A 17,476-nucleotide genomic window follows, 5' to 3' on the forward strand; every position below is an offset into this window, starting at 1 on the left:
ATTTAGATTTTGTTGAACAAACAAGACAAACACAGTATGTTCAACACTTGCTTGTTTTCGTGTTTATAACCGAAGAATACTTGTATTACTTTATTTGTGTCAGGTGTAAAACGAAATGTCAGGTGTATTGTTGGCCATGAAACATTTAGCACATGCACGAATGTTAGTTGACTGGCCACAAGTCAAGTGTTATTTGACATTTTATTGACACATGTCAACGCCCAACTAAGTACAACTTATCTCACTAGGTGTTGTCCGGCATCTGAATTAAATGTGTGTAAAGAACAAACTATTCATATGAACTACCTATTATGTTTTATCATTTTGTATTACGAAACACATTAGTTTGCAAACTCAGTAATAGAACATTACACCAGGACGCATGCACATGCGGTCCAAACAACTTACAGCAGGGCACCGCCATGTGGTCAAAACAGGTACAGCTAGACCAGGAATATAAACAAATGAATAACTGAGCATCAGCACACTCTAGTGTTCATTAATGGAGGAGTTGTGATGGAAATTCCATGTATGGACACTCGGAGTAAGGGACACAGAGACAGTTAATAAAACTGTTAGAATGTACAAAGAGAACTTTGTCTCTGTGTCCCTTACTCTGAGTGTCGATACATGGAATTTCCATCACAGAGTCCAGCTCAAAGTTAAATAGGTAGCCCTTAGACTTGTAATCAGGCACTGTTCAGTTATTATCAGTTATATAACAACAAAATATAAATAAATATGCAATAAAATGTCTATATTTCGCAGAGAGCGGCATCTGTTGTGAGAAATAGCATTGTATTTCTGGTACTCAATACTTTTATATTAAATTGTCTGTGCAGGATGTAGGTGGCGTGGCTGGTCTCAGATCAACAGCGGATGCCACTTTGCTACTGGCTGACAAACCGATCGCATCATCAAACTCCAGTGTTCATCCTGTGAGCTCTTGGTCTTTCCAAAGGCAACCTGGCCAACCAGGCGTTTGGATGACTTATTGGCAGCATAGACTTCATAAACAGAGACCACAATTCTGCATTCCCTTATCTGAGGGTCTGGAAGTGTGAACATCATGACTTCATTGAAGGCAGTCACTTTCCATCGGGTCTTGACAGTGGACTTCTGATGCCGCAGCTTAAACTGGTTGCAGAGTACACTGATCCTGGCATATAACGCTATGAGCAGAGTGAACAAAATAAAAACTGTGAAATTGTTGCTTTTTTTTTAAACATTCACCATGTAACCCTACATGTCCACAATGCTGTAGGCTGTGCAATTTCAGCAAAACAATGAGAAAAGTTAACATTACCTTTCTCTTTTTTACTTGACTGCTGCGGTGCCCTGATCTTCAGCAGACCCACCTCTAGTCTCTGGAGGGTGTGAAGGTATTTCAGTGAGAGAAGCACTTCACCAACCAGGTCCTGGAAATGTTAATGACATATTGATAAATACAGACACATAAGATTAATATATATACTAATATAGACAAATGACAAACATAGGGTATCACCCACCTTCTGTGGTGTCTGAAGGTCCTCCAGGAATTCAAGAGGGTATGAGGTCTTCATATCACACAGATGAACTCTGACCTCTCCCAGTATCCCATGTCTGGAGAACTTATCAAAATCTCTGACCTGTGGAAAAAAGGAAATCTGATCAAATAAGCCAGTCAATGTAACACCAAAAAAATTACATTAATTGTCTCCAATGTTTACCTCAAACCTGACTGTGATGTGAGGAACATCTCTCCCCTCCAGGGAGCAGGAGAATTGGTCCCCAAACATAGGGTTGCTGTTGTTCTTCACCATACGGGACTGCCATTCGTGGAGCACACAGCAGAGTGAAGGAGAGGACCCCAACCCCCTCTCCTCCTCTCTCTCATGCCCAGCCCATAACAGCCAAATTCTCACAAAGGGGTCCACACCGTGGCTGAAATCCCTCAGCGGTAGTTCCCGGGCCTCCAGGACAGTGACAACCAGTCTGGACTGCACCTTGTCATAGAACAGGGAGAAGCGCAGGGAGCCCTTCACTTCCTCCTCCTGCTCTTGGTCTTCTAGGCTAGGTAGTTCCAAATGGCTGTCCATAGAAAGGCCACGACTCAACCTTTGTGCCTCTTTAAGGTTTGCTTCAGCCTGAAGAAAAGGTCAATTCAAACGAAACTTTATTTACATTGCAGCATTCGTTTTTTTTTTTTGTTTTTTTTTACCACAAATGCATTTCAAAGCGGTTAACACATACAAATACAACAGGTGAGGGAAATTAAAAGTCAGCTCTGTCCAAAATCCTTTTCTTTCACCCTAGACTGTGCTGAGGCCTTTGTCAGACCCCTGGGAACTGTGTGTATGCCACAATCAGGATTTGAACTCATTCCTGCTTGTCTTTAAGCTGCTTGTCAGCTTAGTGCTACCAAACATTTGCACCTTGTGCCCACATTACTATACTATTGAAATGGGCCTTATTTTTCTACTGTGCCATTGTTGTGCCCAGACATCCTACTGCCTCCCTGTATGCAAATTATTTCACAGACATATAGATGCCACAAGTCCATATTGCCATCTGTCAAGGATTCCATAGGGTTGTACATTGCTGATTTAAATAGTTTCACTGTCTTAAAACTGTCTTACACGATACATAGCTGATCACCTCTGTCAGAAAGATTTGATCACAATCCGATTACAGTATGTCTTTGAAAGCTGACTACACCTGTTTAAAATTGTAGACACAATCAAAATTAGGATAGGATCTGGCCCATCGATGCATGTAAGAACCAGTTTTAAATGGATTTTAGTAGTACTGTTTTTTTAATTCACTGTATTAATTTCTTAAATATTTTTGTACAGTGTGGTGTCAAGCTGATTCACATGACATACCGTAGTTACTATGTAGATATCTCTTACTGTATATTCAAATTGTGAACACAATGGAAGTTTTCCCTATGTTAGCCTTTCCAAATATCAGCTGACTGAGATACACCCTCTGTTTGATTTACGTTCATGCAAGAGGAACATTACTGCAAAGATACACAAAGATTTTCAGTATTATTTGTCATAGTAGAAGCATGATGCTTAATTGTTTTGTAACTGCAATGTCAACTTAAAACAAAATGAAAGATTATTCCTAGTGATGAACTAGAAGATGGTAGAAATAGCTTTTACCATAACATTAGGGTTCTGGGTTTCCTTGTAGAAGACTCCTGTTTTTGCTGGCTGGCTATCAGATGAAATGAACTCATCCACTACATTGAATAGAGAGTAAAACAGCATAACGTGTCTCCTTCTTATAAAAGTTTGCAATACAGAATGTTTAGTACTTAAATTAGTATTCCATCAAAATCTATGCTGCATCATATTTGAAACATACATGGTTTAACTAAAAACCCCACAAAAAACCCAATTTGTTTTAGACAACTTACCAGGTTCCCTTAAAGTCTGTGAGAAGTACCGGAATAACTGCCAAACCATAATGCCCAGAGCAATCAGAAAGAGGATGACAGAAATGCCCAGCATAGAGTACTTGACCTCTTCAGTGAAGGGCATATGTAGATCCCCAATAAACAGATCCATGTTGGCAAGAGAAGATATGCCTTTCTGCCATGGAAAACCCTTTAGAGCAGAAAGCCATTTAATTTCAATAGGTAATATTGTATTAAAATCATATATTTTCTCTGGAGTCCTATACACAAAATCTGGCAAAAACTAAAAAAGATATATTTTATATAAGTCAAAAACGTATTATTACACACAGTTTACAATTACATTTAAAATAAACATTCACCCAGATCCCTTGATTTTTATTCACTGTATTGTCCATACCTTACATTGCCAAATATAAATAGACAGTGAGAAACTCTGGCAAACCTCATCTGAGACTTTTAAAAGAATGATAGAAGAATAAACACAATTGTAGGTGTAAAATAAGAAAATAAGACAAAATACTTTAACATATAATCCAGCGGTATCCGTATTCTGTTCATTGTCATCTGTGTTCCATTACTTCACAATCATCCTCTGGCAAACTGAATTATTGATCAAAACTGTACTACCTGAATATCCGACAGCTGGTAAAACAGGTCTGATTAGTTTCTAATTACGTTCCAAGACCGCCTTACGTATTACTGTACCTCCTACAAAAGCAGCCAAGACATCTATAGCTAAACAGTTCATAATCTTCGCTTGGTCATTGTTTCACCAGCACTATATGGAAAAGACCTTGCTAAGTAAGGTTTATCATATGCCGTACCCAAATAGTTGGCAGATGAATAATTAGATAGTAGGGAAATAAGACAGGCTTGAATTGTGTAAGCTGTCACATGTATCATATAGTTTATATCTTGTATGCTAGTGGTAGCATGTTTATGAGATAGTATATCATATTTTACTTTAACTGTTGTAATGTCTTCGTTGGTTTTATATTGTGTAATTACATGCAGCTTTCTGAGAAAACTAAAGTATTCCTAACATATGAAAGACATTTTTTTTATAGTATACAGGTGCCGGTCATAAAATTTGAAGATCATCAAAAAGTTGATTTATTTCAGTAATTCCATTCAAAAAGTGAAACTTGTATAATGTATACATTCATTCCACACAGACTGATATATTTCAAGTGTTAATTCTTTCAAATTTGATGATAATAACTGACAACTAATGAAAACCCCAAATTCAGTATCTCAGAAAATTTGAATATTGTGAAAAGGTTCAATATTGAAGACACCTGGTGCCACACTCTAATCAGCTAATCAACCCAAAACACCTGCAAAGGCCTTTAAATGGTCTCTCAGTATAGTTCTGTAGGCAACACAATCATGGGGAAGACTGCTGACTTGACAGCTGTCCAAAAGACGACCATTGACACCTTGCACAAGGAGGGCAAGACACAAAAGGACATAGCTAAAGAGGCTGGCTGTTCACAGAGCTCTGTGTCCAAGCACATTAATAGAGAGGCGAAGGGAAGGAAAAGATGTGGTAGAAAAAAGTGTTCAAGCAATTGGGATAACAGCACCCTGGAGAGGACTGTGAAACAAAACCCATTCAAAACTGTGGGGGAGATTCACAAAGAGTGGACTGCAGCTGGAGTCAGTGCTTCAAGAACCACCACGCAGAGACGTATGCAAGACATGGGTTTCAGCTGTCACATTCCTTGTGTCAAGCCACTCTTGAACAAGACACAGCGTCAAAAGCGTCTCGCCTGGGCTAAAGACAAAAAGGACTGGACTGCTGCTGAGTTATTTTCTCTGATGAAAGTACATTTTGCATTTCATTTGGAAATCAAGGTCCCAGAGTCTGGAGGAAGAGAGGAGAGGCACAGAATCCACGTTGCTTGAAGTCCAGTGTAAAGTTTCCACAGTCATTGATGGTTTGGGGTGCCATGTCACCTGCTGGTGTTGGTCCACTGTGTTTTCTGAGGTCCAAGGTCAACGCAGCCATCTACCAGTAAGTTTTAGAGCACTTCTTGCTTCCTGCTGCTGACCAACTTTATGGAGATGCAGATTTCCTTTTCCAACAGGACTTGGCACCTGCACACAGTGCCAAAGCTACCAGTACCTGGTTTAAGGACCATGGTATCCCTGTTCTTAATTGGCCAGCAAACTCGCCTGACCTTAACCCCATAGAAAATCTATTGGGCATTGTGAAGAGGAAGATGCGATACGCCAGACCCAACAATGCAGAAGAGCTGAAGGCCACTATCAGAGCAACCTGGGCTCTCATAACACCTGAGCAGTGCCACAGACTGATTGACTCCATGCCACGCCACATTGCTTCAGTAATTCAGACAAAAGGAGACTGACTAAGTATTGAGTGCTGTACATGCTCATACTTTTCATGTTCATACTTTTCAGTTGGCCAACATTTCTAAAAATATTTTTTTTGTATTGCTTTTAAGTAATATTCGAATTTTCTGAGATACTAAATTTGGGATTATCATTAGTTGTCAGTTATAATCATCACAATTAAAAGAAATAAACATTTGAAATATATCAGTCTGTGTGTAATGAATGAATATAATATACAAGTTTCACTTTTTGAATGGAATTACTGAAATAAATCAACTTTTTGATGATATTCTAATTTTATGACCAGCACATGTACACCAAACTTATCATTTCTCAACACTTTTGAGCACAATTGTTGTTTTAGGTATATGGATTATCAAACACTATACATAATGTATATTTTCCTAAGGAAAATAAATCATGCCCATGACATTATTCCATTATTTTTGTGTTACCACTAACATGCTTTTCATTGGAAATGCATTTTTGAAAAGCGTGAAATATTCCTCTGGTAAGAGCATGAAGTGAGCACTTATGGTTCTCCATTTGGACCCCTGAAATTCTGATTGCAGCTTTATTTCTTCTTCTTATTCTCCCCCTTGAGTCTAAGAGGTCCATAGCTCGGACCCCTCTGGTTCAACAGTGTTTTAACCTTGTATACTTCTAAACGACTTCAAAAAGTCAATACAGAGTCAAAGTAGAATCTCTCTACCAGAGCTTCAATACCAGGAACATGCGGAGTGGTCTGAGAACCATCACTGACTATAAAGGCAATACAGGTAGTATGGGGGAAGTGTCAGCTTCTCTCCCAGAGGAACTGAACTCTTTCTATGCTTGCTTTGAGAACATCATGCCTGGCATGGATACTCAAATGGACCAGGATGGCTGCCCTTTCCAAATGACCCGGTCAGACGTCTGTAAAGCCCTAAAAAGGATTAACACCCACAAGGCTCCTGGACCAGACAACATCTCAGGCCGTGTTCTCAAGGTCTGTGCTGACCAACTGGCTGATGTCTTTACTGATATCCTCAACCTATCGCTACATCAGTCAGTGGTCCCCACCTGCTTCAAAAAGTTCGTAATTGTTCCTGTGTCAAAAAAGCAAAAAGTCCTCTGCATGAATGACTACCGCCCTGTAGCACTCACTCCAATCATCAAGAAGTTAAAACACACATAACAGACTCCATGCTCCCCCCAGGGCTGTGTGCTGAGCCCGCTCCTGTACTCTCTCTTCTCCCACGACTGCCTGGCAACTCACGTCTCCAAGACGATTGTTAAGTTTGCTGACGACACCACCATCATAGGCCTGATCTCTGACAACAACGAGTCAGCCTATAGAGACGAAGTAAGGTCACTGACTTTGTGGTGTCAGGATAACAACCTCCAGCTCAATATCAGCAAAACAAAGGAGATGATTGTTGATCACAGGAAGAAGCGGCGGGGAGACCACGCCCCCATACACATCAATGGGTCTGCAGTAGAGAGAGTTCACAACATCAGGTTTCTCTGGGTCAACATCATTGATGACTTGACCCGGTCTCATCACTCTAACGTCGTGGTGAAGGAGGCCAGGAAACGGCTCTTCTTTCTATGCCGATTAAGGAGATTTGGCATGGATTACAGAATACTCACCATCTTCTACAGATGCACTGTTGAGAGTATCCTGACCGGCTGTGTCACCGCCTGGTATGGCAGCTGCACCGCCCTCAACTGCAAAGCACTTCAGAGGGTGATTAAAACAGCAGAGAGTATCACAAGGTCTGATCTGCCATCCCTGCAGGATCTCTACACAGAGAGGTGTAGGAGGAGGAGCAAACAGATCCTTCCAGATCCCAGCCACCCATGCCACAGACTGTTTACCAAGCTGCCGTCAGGCAGAAGGTACAGGAGTATTCAGTCCAAAACAAACAGGGTATGGGACAGCTTCATTCCACTGGCTGTAAGGCTGCTAAACTTGGGAACCCCGCTTCCCTTCCATCCATAGTCCATGCACACCTGTCACTTTATATCATGCACATCTGTCACTTTATATCATGCACACCTGTCACTTTATATCATGCACACCTGTCACTTTATATCACGCACACATGTCACTTTATATCATGCACATCTGTCACTGTATATAATGCACACTTGTCACTTTATATAATGCACACCTGTCACTATATATAATGCACATCTGTCACTGTATATAATGCACACCTGTCACTTTATATCATGCACACCTGTCACTTTATATCATGCACACCTGTCAATTTATATCATGCACATCTGTCACTGTATATAATGCACATCTGTCACTGTATATAATGAACACCTGTCACTTTATATCATGCACATCTGTCACTGTATATAATGCACACCTGTCACTTTATATCATGCACACCTGTCACTTTATATCATGCACACCTGTCACTTTATATCATGCACACCTGTCACTTTATATCATGCACATCTGTCACTGTATATCATGCACACCTGTCACTTTATATCATGCACACCTGTCACTTTATATCATGCACACCTGTCACTTTATATCATGCACATCTGTCACTGTATATAATGCACATCTGTCACTTTATATCATGCACACCTGTCACTTTATATCATTCACATGTGTCACTTTATATAATGCACACCTGTCACTTAACATTGTACTACGGTTGTATAGTTGCATAGTTATTATTATTGATGTGTTTTTGTATGAGGTTATTATTGTTTGATTATCTTTTTTTTTTAATTATTATAATTACTGTTACTTTTTAACTTTTAACTGCACTGTCGGGAGTAGGAAAACCAAGCATTTAATTGCCGTAACGTGTTATTGCAAATGACAAATAAACCTTTTGAACTTGAACTTGAGATGGCCCAAAGGCCCAAAGGGACCCTAACATAACTCCAACTCTCCAAGGCTTGGGACACTATTTCATCTCAGTCTAATCAAAGCGAAAAGGGCTAAGGCTTGCATCCATGTAACAACAGCACGTAAGGGATGACATCCAAGCATTGTTGGATCACATGCTTCTTCCGAAGCATCTTGTAAAATGCAGGATTCTGCATTGGTCGATGCATGACACTTTCAAACAGTGACCTCTACTGGTCACCCTTTTAATATGTTCGATAAAACAAATGTCTGCATTTTCACTCCAGCGAAGGTGCAACTGGTAGGGAGACCAAACTCATAATTGGTAATAGGTAGTGGTGTGAGAGCTCAAATCAGATGAGTTTAGTGAACTTTGAGTTTAAACGATACTGCTTATTGTCACTCAAATAATTAGTTTATTTAATTTAGTGTAGCCTATCTTATGAGTCTTGCCTTTACAAGAAAAAACATTAGATTGGATGCAAAGTTTTAATGAAGCTAGCTGGAAAGGCAAGAACGTGGGATACGAACCTTGCCCCTTCGCAGTGTGCACACCTTACCATGGTGCCACAAGGTGTCTTTCGGGGAGCACTCACCGATATTTTTGTCACTGACTGGCTGTATTGTTCTTCGTCCTCAACACATGCACTTAATAGAAACATGAGAAGACCAGTAGCGACCATCTGTGATATTTACGGTATGTTCAGGAACTCCCATACAGCCTACCTTTACACCCCCTACTTGTGCACTGGAGTTTTACTCTTCTCGGTTGTGCTCGAGTAGATAACTAATTGTACGGTGTACGTAAAAGTGATGAACTTGCTGAATAATTTAAAAATTCAACTTTTTTGTAGGGTAATATGGGGCAAGACCTCCCATTTTTTTCATTTCATTATTTCCTCTGGCTGCCACTAGTCTTAATAAACTACACATTTCCTGTATATCATCACACCTGCTCAGCCTACTATTAAAAAAAAGCCTTTTTCTTCATCTAATTTTAAAGACTGCTGAGATTTAAATACTGCCTTATTTAAACGACAATGAGTTCAATTTAAATGTATGAAATGGTATGTATGGAAAAGCTAAGTCATGTTAAAAAAGGATGTACAATTCTTTAAAACCCTATGGGTGAACACTGAAAATCTCACTACCAACATTGCATGTGTGCAGGAAAGCATCAGGCCCTGGTGCTGCAAGTTTCATGTTGTTAATGAGAAAATATTGTATTTACATAAATATTACCTAAATGAAATGCTCTCTTAACAATGGTGCATTTTAAACAGGCAGGTAAGTGTCCTTAAGTCATCCATATCTACATTGCATTAATGAGCTGGGAGGACCAGAGCCCAAGGATGTGAGAAGTTTTGATGTTGCACTCCACACCCAAGCTGACATTTCACATCCCTCATAATATTAGATGAACAAATCTAGACCTTTTCTTTTTTTTCTAACCTTGCACAATTTTTGTAATCAGATTATGTAAATCCTGTACATACCACTTAATCAACGAACACATTTGATAGACAGTCATATACATTTCTTCACCATTAGCCTACATATCATTAACATTATGTTGCAAATTAAAATACCCCCATTGTTTCGCCAGGAACCCAGATTTTTTTACCTCATTCCTCACCATTATAAGAGATACTTTCACCACAACAGTTACATTTGTTGGACTACTTAAGAAAAAATTAAGAAAACATTTACAAACTGGGCAACCACCTTTATTTTAAAGTAACAATAACACACTGGTCAAACATAAATTAAGCTGACTTATGATTACAGTGTACATAGATTAATTTATTTCATTAAGTACTGTCAAAATTAAGTTTAGATTTTGTTCTGTGGGTAATAACATGACTGGGCAGAGAAAGATCATTTAAATATGTCTGTTTTGAACAAAAACAATACCTCCCCCAAAAGTGCAAAAAAAAAACTCCTGGAAATTCAGTGTTCAGCAACCTCAAGAAGTAAGGATTCAAGGTCTGCTTTAGAACATCTGGGACCCTCCATTCTAGAATGCGGAACCTGCTTTTCATCTTTCGCTCACAACCACAAAAGAAGATTGCCTCTTAGTTATTGCTTTCTAGACAGCGCTCATCCTCTACAATAAATTACAACAGCAAAATAACATCCATAGCACACATTGTGGCCAATTGATCATCACAATCAGGGACCCCACGGAGCACATCTGTTTCCACATTAAAGGGCCCTGACTCATCACCTAGACAGGTTCTTCTGATATACTTTTGCAGCAGCTGGTATGACTTGTTTTGGAACGAGGTGTTGCAAGTTACTCCTTAATTAAAAGATGCACATTTCAATACAGTTACCCAAAAGACAGCATTCTCCTAACCAGAAATCTCTCAACCATTAGTATGTCTTTGGTGTTTTCATGCCACATCCAATAACTAAGCAGTCCTTATTTGGACACGGTGTGTGTTTAAACTAAGTGAGGACTGCTGTAATATAGAACATGGGTTTTAAGAGAAATCGTGTGCTTTTACTGGAATATGTTATCTATAAGATCCTTTGATAGGGTTGGGGTTCTAAAAGATTCAATAATTCCTAAAATGTTTATCCCCCCCAATGAACCCAGAGTTATAATTTAGTCACTCATGGTCCAACATACAATATCTAGACAATGCCAACAGAAGACGCCAACAAAAATAACTATGGTAACATCTTGAGTCTTTCCCCTACAGAAAAGCAGAGAGAGTTAAATGACGGTACTTTTTGTTTTCTTGTCCAACACTACTGCCCCTCTCGGCCCACTGGTGGTGACTACAGTACAGTGACGTCTGGTGAGCCATCTCACTTGGTTACTGAATGGATGCCTTGTGCAAGGTAACCCACGTTGCCAGAGGTTACTCCAGCCATGGAGATGCGCCCATCTTTTGTCATGTAGACCGAAAACTCTTTCGTAAGACGCTCCACCTGTACAAGTTGAAACACAGTTACACTCATGACTCTTCAAATGCCTGGTAAATGGAAACAGTGACATAATCATCCATATCAAATCTAGTTCATCTGAAAGGTTGCATGTTATACATTTTTTATAGAAGACTAAGTGACAACTGATTCTAGTGTATAGGAAAAGACAGCTCTACAAAGGCCCCGTTGCACACCTGAAGCTTTTTTGGCGGTTAAAATAACTGACAACATCTGACTTGTTCAAATATTAGGGGAAAAGCCATTTGGCCTTTAAGAGGTCACCCAATCTGCAAGGACAAAATGCCAAAGTGCAAAAAGGCCTGGGAACCACTGGTGTAAAATGCTGGAACAGTTACTTCACCTGTTCAGGCTTCAGCCCCGTGAAACAGAACATGCCAATTTGGTCAATGACATGCTGCCAGTTCTTAGTAGAGCCCTCCTTTTTCAGGTTGGCCACCAACAGCTCCCTCATTGTGATGATACGGTTGGCCATGCCATGCACCTCCCCCAGCCTAGGGAGAGAACAGCCATGACTCAGTTTCCCCACATTTAATACATTAGGGATAAGACTGAACCAAAGGACAACACAAGATGAGTCTTACCACTCCTTGTACAGATCTGGTGTATTGAGGATGGTGGCAGCGATACGTGCCCCGTTCATGGGAGGGTTGGAGTAGATGGGCCTAATGAGGATCTTCAGCTGGGACTCCACGCGCTTGGCCTCCTCTGCATCCTTACAAACCACAGTGAAGCCCCCAACTCGTTCACCTGAGGGCACGCCAAGCGGAACGCTTCTTAGCACAAATATTAACCCCGTTCCAACGCGGTTTCCCCAAACAACGTCAACAAACACGACCGTCACTACTCACCATAAAGACCCATGTTCTTAGCAAAGGACTGAGACAGCAAAATGTTGTGGCCCTGCTCAATGAAGTAACGGACGGCCCAGGCATCCCGGTCAATATCCCCGCTGGCAAAGCCCTGATAGGCCATGTCAAAGAACACCAGGAGGTTCCTTTTCTGGAAGAGAAAAGTCCCTTTATACGGACTGGCCTGGTTGGTGTATCACTGCGTTTGAGGGCTACTCCAGAACCATATTCAGCTCCATTTACCTTCACCAGCTCGGCGATCTCCTTCCACTGTTCGGGCCGTGGATCGACCCCTGTGGGGTTGTGGGCGCAGGCATGAAGCATGATGACACTCTTTGCGGGGATTTTCTGAACAAGACAAAATAAGTGTGTGATTAAGCTATACGATCAACTGGACGGCGTGGCATTCTGGCTAATAGCGGTCGGACACTGATTTGGGTGCATGTAGAATTTGTTGTTAAACAGAAGAGATAACGGAAGGCACACAAAGCACGAGGGGTTAAATGTGGACAGCCCAATGGGTGGAGCCACCAGCGGAAAGGGCTGAAGAAGGAAGAGTCAAAAGACATTCACGCGACGATACTAATGATTTTAGAATACAAGGAGGAATAACAGTTCTAAATAGAAGGAATAATAGTTCTGAAGACAAAGAATTCTGTTCTGAATACAAGGAGGAATAATAGTTAGAGTAGTTGCTTGTACTTGAAGCACACACAGACAGGGGGAGATGAAGATTCTATGCCACGTCTTACAGAGATGTCATTCAGGGCTCCCTGGAAATCGAAGCCGCAAGTCTTTGGGTCATAGTAGGTGTAGGCCTTCAGCTGCATCCCTGCATCCCTGAAGATGGGGGTATGGTTCCCCCATGAGGGTGTGGGCAGGTATACTTCCCTGGCCTCCGTATGGAAACGAGACTACAAAAAAGAGACATCCATTAAGCCTTCACAGTGGCAGTTAGAGCTCTAAAAAGGCAAAAGGATCAACGCTCTTACCAGAAAGTTAGCTCCGATTCTTAATGAGCCAGTTCCAGAAATAGTTTGGACAGTGATGTTCTGTAATTAAGGAATAAACAACAAACTCTCAAAATTAGGCCTTTAAATCTGTGCTTTGGAATCAGGATGTCTGACGTTCCAGGAAAGCCTCGACTTACCCTGCCACTCTTGATGACCTCATTGTCGTCTCCCAAAGCCAGCTTGGCACATGCCTTATTAAAGTCCCCTAGACCGCCAATAGCCAGATATTCTTTGTCCAGCTTCTTAGCAGCAATCTGAGCCTCAGCCTAAGGATACAGAGGATCAAGTTCAGGCCAAGGTTGCTCCATCGCCTGTACCTCAAGGTGACTAGAAGGCAGCTAGGCTGTGGCCATTTACCAAGTTTTTATTCGAAAACAAAGTATTGTGTCATGCCGGTCTGTGAGTGGGGAGAACATGATGGATGAGGCCACTAGTTACCATACATATCAGGCACGGACTGAACACACCTTGCGAACACAGCTGAGGACAAATGGTTTGCCCTGATCATCGCGGTAGGCCCCTACACCCAGGTTAATCTTCTTAGGGTTGGTGTCCCGCTTGTAAGCCTCCGACACCCCCAGGATGGGGTCGGGGGGACCCATCTGGACCTCAGACCACCATGAGCTGAAACATGCAGGGAGTGAAATTGAGATGCCTAGACAGAGCCGGTACTTCTCAGACATGTATCAACTCAGTTTACATCCAATTAACTAGTCTGATACCTTTACACTAAGCAAATTATGTGGCGGAATTTCCCTAACAAAGTCGATGTAATTAAGCTAAAGACTAAAGTCTGCCATCACAGAAAGGAACACTGGATTGCCTGCATGACAGCATTAACAACCAACCACCAATATTGCAAGGATGACATACAGGAATACCGCAATATCTATTTACATAGCATGGACCTAAAGAATTGTCTTATGCCTATATTGACTAAAATTACTTTAGTGGTCTGCCATTCACAAGAAGTACAGTAATAAAACATACTAGATAACCCGTCATGTGAAAGCACTAATATGCTTGCTCATAACTTGTAGTTTTATTTTATTGGAGACTTGAAGTTGGTATCTTCCATAGCAAACATGTCAGGCATTCAACCTTGCTAACGTTAATTACATTTCATAGAGTTAATTTAGTAGCTACAGCAAGAATACACCGTGGTACCAGTGATCCTGGTGTAGTGGTTGAATTGGCTATGTTCATTTTTAGAAGTGTATATTAGGCAGTACAGGTGAAGGATGCCTTCTGGGAGAAGACAAATTATGGATTTAACTTTACACTGAAACTATGTGACATGGGTGTTGTATGAAAGGAAGCAGTCCAGCTACATAACAAGCAGTCCGGGTAGATGGATGTCAAAGGCATGTTGGATAATATTAAAACGTTCTTGTTGTGTGGACATGATAGTATTCAGTGAGAGGACAGTTGCATTGTGGATAGGCTACTGTCTACATAAAAGATGGATAAGGAAGTTTCCGGCAGCAAGCACAACATCAATAATATACAGACAGTATTAGGTTGGCCAAAGAACTGAACGTTCAGAATCATTCCAAAACTACTGTCATAGATGTGGATAGCAGGTCTTCAGATTTGACACATTGTTCGTGGTCAGTAAAGCCAGACTAGACAATCCTATAAGAACCCTGGGTTGTGGAGTCTGTTGATGAGGATGTTATAGTTGACAGATTCAAACACTTAAGCCAAATCAATAAAAACAGTAGCACAATACTGCTTGTAGTCTAAAGCTGAACGCATGTTATTTTGGACTTTTAGAGATGCTCTGATACATACGTGGCCAGCTCTGAAGCCTGCCTGAAACACAGAGAGGACACTGCGGGAGTCCAGATGGTGCGGTAACAGTTTGTTGACCAGTCATTTATAAACTTTAGACAGGCAGGGCAGGGTTGAAAGGCAATGTCAGGGTCAAATGTGTCACCCCTTTTAAAATGAGGAATGAAAGCAACAGCTTTCCAATCCAGTTAGATTACAACCGACTGTAATGAAAGGTTTAAAAGGGAAGTGAAAGGCGCTTATCAATGACTTATCAATAAGTAGTTTTCAAGCTGAACAACCCTTGGTGATATGAATGAAACTACACATGATGCCAAGTTGTAGAACAGGTTTGGCTTCTTGCACAAGCTCTGATGATGATGTTACATGACTGATTAAAATTATTCTAAAATGGCATCTGCTAAATTATGATTATTTGTTAAATGACAGCTAGCGTTATTTGCAATGTTATGGTTGGCCGGTGAACTGTGAAAGTGTATTTTACCAGAATATAAATTTGGTTCTACTTGTGGATCAGTGGTTACATTTAATTGTATTTTGACTGGTCAGGTCACTAAATAAAAGGACACTATCCAGGCCTCACTGCATATGTCCAAGCGCTGCAGGAGATCATCTGTAAATGTTACAACAGTACAAAAACATTTGAATTCTAGACCCGGTAAAAACAAAAAATACCACATTTTGTGGCTATGTAATGTCATTTTTATAAATGTTTCACTTAAACACTGCAAAAACTCCACATTATTTAGAGGTTGTTAATGGGAATATAAGCATAGCCTACATTACAGAAAACACGGATCCGTAGCGACTGGCCAAAATTTCAACGCTAACCTTTCTTTTGGGGTCCACTGAATGGGCGCCAAGGGCAAACAGATATTTTTACATCAGTACCCGAACTAAAGGGGCGTAGCAACTGTAAAACGTCACCCTGTGAGGACCCTATTTCCTAGTTAGCTTACAAACGTTAAGTTAGCCATTCCTGTAGTGCACAACCTTGGTTTGCTGGCGAGTTTGCAAATAAACAACCAGTCAGTACAGTGCCTTATGACATCCACAAGGTACATCACTGGATACGTTATAACTGTCAGGACACTGTTGTAAAAAAACAACTTACTAGCTGGTCATGTCTGGAGTTAGCTAAAAGCTAACATTAGCATGTTCCGTCTGGAAAGTCAAAGGGTCGTCTGCGAGCTAGCATGCTAACATGCTTGCAAGGTAGCTCCGCACAAGGTAGATCTTTATGAACGTAAGCTAACATATCTGGAATCGTTCTGTCAATAAAATTACAATAAGATATTTACCTGGCACGAATGGAGAAGGCACCCAAAGGAGGGTACACCCCTACGGTAGAAATGATCTTGCTGGACTTCAACAGGGCCATAGCTGACGAGAAAGAAGACAAGCGCTGGAAACTGTCGTGCACACACTGCAGCTTGGTAGAGAGTACAGAAAACCGAAGTGTCCTCGAAAACACGCCCCCGTTATTTCTGGGCGGAGTTGTTGTATCTGACGTGGATTAGCACTGGATGAAATGAAGACGTTTAATATTCATGTTTTATAGGCCATTCCGCCGAATCTGTGCCATTTGCATGTTGTAAATTCAAAATTAAACTTCATTCTTTACTTTTTTCAGCACTGTATCTAATAACACACACGTTTAACTATTCAAAATGTGTTAAGGTCAATCTCAGGCCATTGTATAAATGTTCCTAATTAGGTTTCCTAATGGAAGATGGTTGCATTTTTGTTTCTCATTCCTGTTACCAAAATTCTTATAACTTTTTAAATATCAATTAAAAGTCATGCCAACTAGTTTCTTTGTTTTCCCTGAATTAAGAGGGTATTTTACAGAAATTATTGGTTACAAGTTACAAATATATCTGCAGCTGACAACATATGCAGCCAAATATATTTTTTTGTTTTTAAGGTAGACCCCAACCTCAATATTTAAAAACATTTATCATGTGATTTATCATACAAATGTTTAAATGATAGACCAAACATAATTGAAAAATAAATAGTTTCTTATAAAAAAAATATTTAAGTAACAGGAATGAACATTGGGTGGCAGGAATGAGTGCTTGTGGATGTCACACAACTTCCTTCAAATAAACAAATATAAAACAGAGGTCATTATATTTGGCAAAAATACCTAATTCAAAATAGCAACATAAAAGCTGTAACAATTGTATGTGCTTTTTGCATAGTGTGTGTATGGACTGTGTGCTTC

General features: G+C 40.5%; 2 protein-coding genes across 2 annotated transcripts; both read right to left on the reverse strand.

Moving 5' to 3' along the window:
- Window positions 1-647: 647 nt before the first annotated feature.
- syt19 (synaptotagmin XIX) lies at window positions 648-9,348 on the reverse strand. Its single transcript, XM_020056782.3, has 7 exons — window positions 9,230-9,348; window positions 3,410-3,599; window positions 3,153-3,232; window positions 1,713-2,129; window positions 1,512-1,631; window positions 1,307-1,418; window positions 648-1,172 (listed from the first exon to the last, which is right to left on the reverse strand). Exons 1-7 carry the CDS (start codon window positions 9,314-9,316, stop codon window positions 865-867), a joined length of 1,314 nt encoding a protein of 437 aa, XP_019912341.3. The 5' UTR covers window positions 9,317-9,348; the 3' UTR covers window positions 648-864.
- Window positions 9,349-10,344: 996 nt separating this feature from the next.
- got2a (glutamic-oxaloacetic transaminase 2a, mitochondrial) lies at window positions 10,345-16,698 on the reverse strand. The gene is made up of 10 exons (XM_010892684.5): window positions 16,548-16,698; window positions 13,920-14,076; window positions 13,590-13,718; window positions 13,432-13,491; window positions 13,192-13,353; window positions 12,683-12,787; window positions 12,440-12,590; window positions 12,173-12,338; window positions 11,932-12,082; window positions 10,345-11,573 (listed from the first exon to the last, which is right to left on the reverse strand). The coding sequence occupies exons 1-10, from the start codon at window positions 16,625-16,627 to the stop codon at window positions 11,451-11,453; spliced, it is 1,284 nt and encodes a 427-aa protein (XP_010890986.1). The 5' UTR covers window positions 16,628-16,698; the 3' UTR covers window positions 10,345-11,450.
- Between the last annotated feature and the right edge of the window lie 778 nt (window positions 16,699-17,476).

The sequence above is a fragment of the Esox lucius genome, chromosome 19 (assembly GCF_011004845.1).
Source record: "Esox lucius isolate fEsoLuc1 chromosome 19, fEsoLuc1.pri, whole genome shotgun sequence".
In the NCBI taxonomy this organism is placed as follows: Eukaryota; Metazoa; Chordata; class Actinopteri; order Esociformes; family Esocidae; genus Esox; species Esox lucius.

What these genes read in the sequence shown, in the direction of transcription:
- syt19 (XM_020056782.3), bottom strand. Translation starts at nt 9,316, where the DNA reads ATGGTCGCTACTGGTCTTCTCATGTTTCTATTAAGTGCATGTGTTGAG. An exon ending in AGTCAGTGACAAAAATATCG is followed by an intron (nt 3,600 to 9,229) that starts GTGAGTGCTCCC and finishes TCTGCTCTAAAG; the next exon opens with GGTTTTCCATGGCAGAAAGG. An exon ending in ACCTTCAGACACCACAGAAG is followed by an intron (nt 1,419 to 1,511) that starts GTGGGTGATACC and finishes TAACATTTCCAG; the next exon opens with GACCTGGTTGGTGAAGTGCT.
- got2a (XM_010892684.5), bottom strand. Translation starts at nt 16,627, where the DNA reads ATGGCCCTGTTGAAGTCCAGCAAGATCATTTCTACCGTAGGGGTGTAC. An exon ending in AGATCGCCGAGCTGGTGAAG is followed by an intron (nt 12,591 to 12,682) that starts GTAAATGGAGCT and finishes TTTCTCTTCCAG; the next exon opens with AAAAGGAACCTCCTGGTGTT. An exon ending in TAAGAACATGGGTCTTTATG is followed by an intron (nt 12,339 to 12,439) that starts GTGAGTAGTGAC and finishes GCGTGCCCTCAG; the next exon opens with GTGAACGAGTTGGGGGCTTC.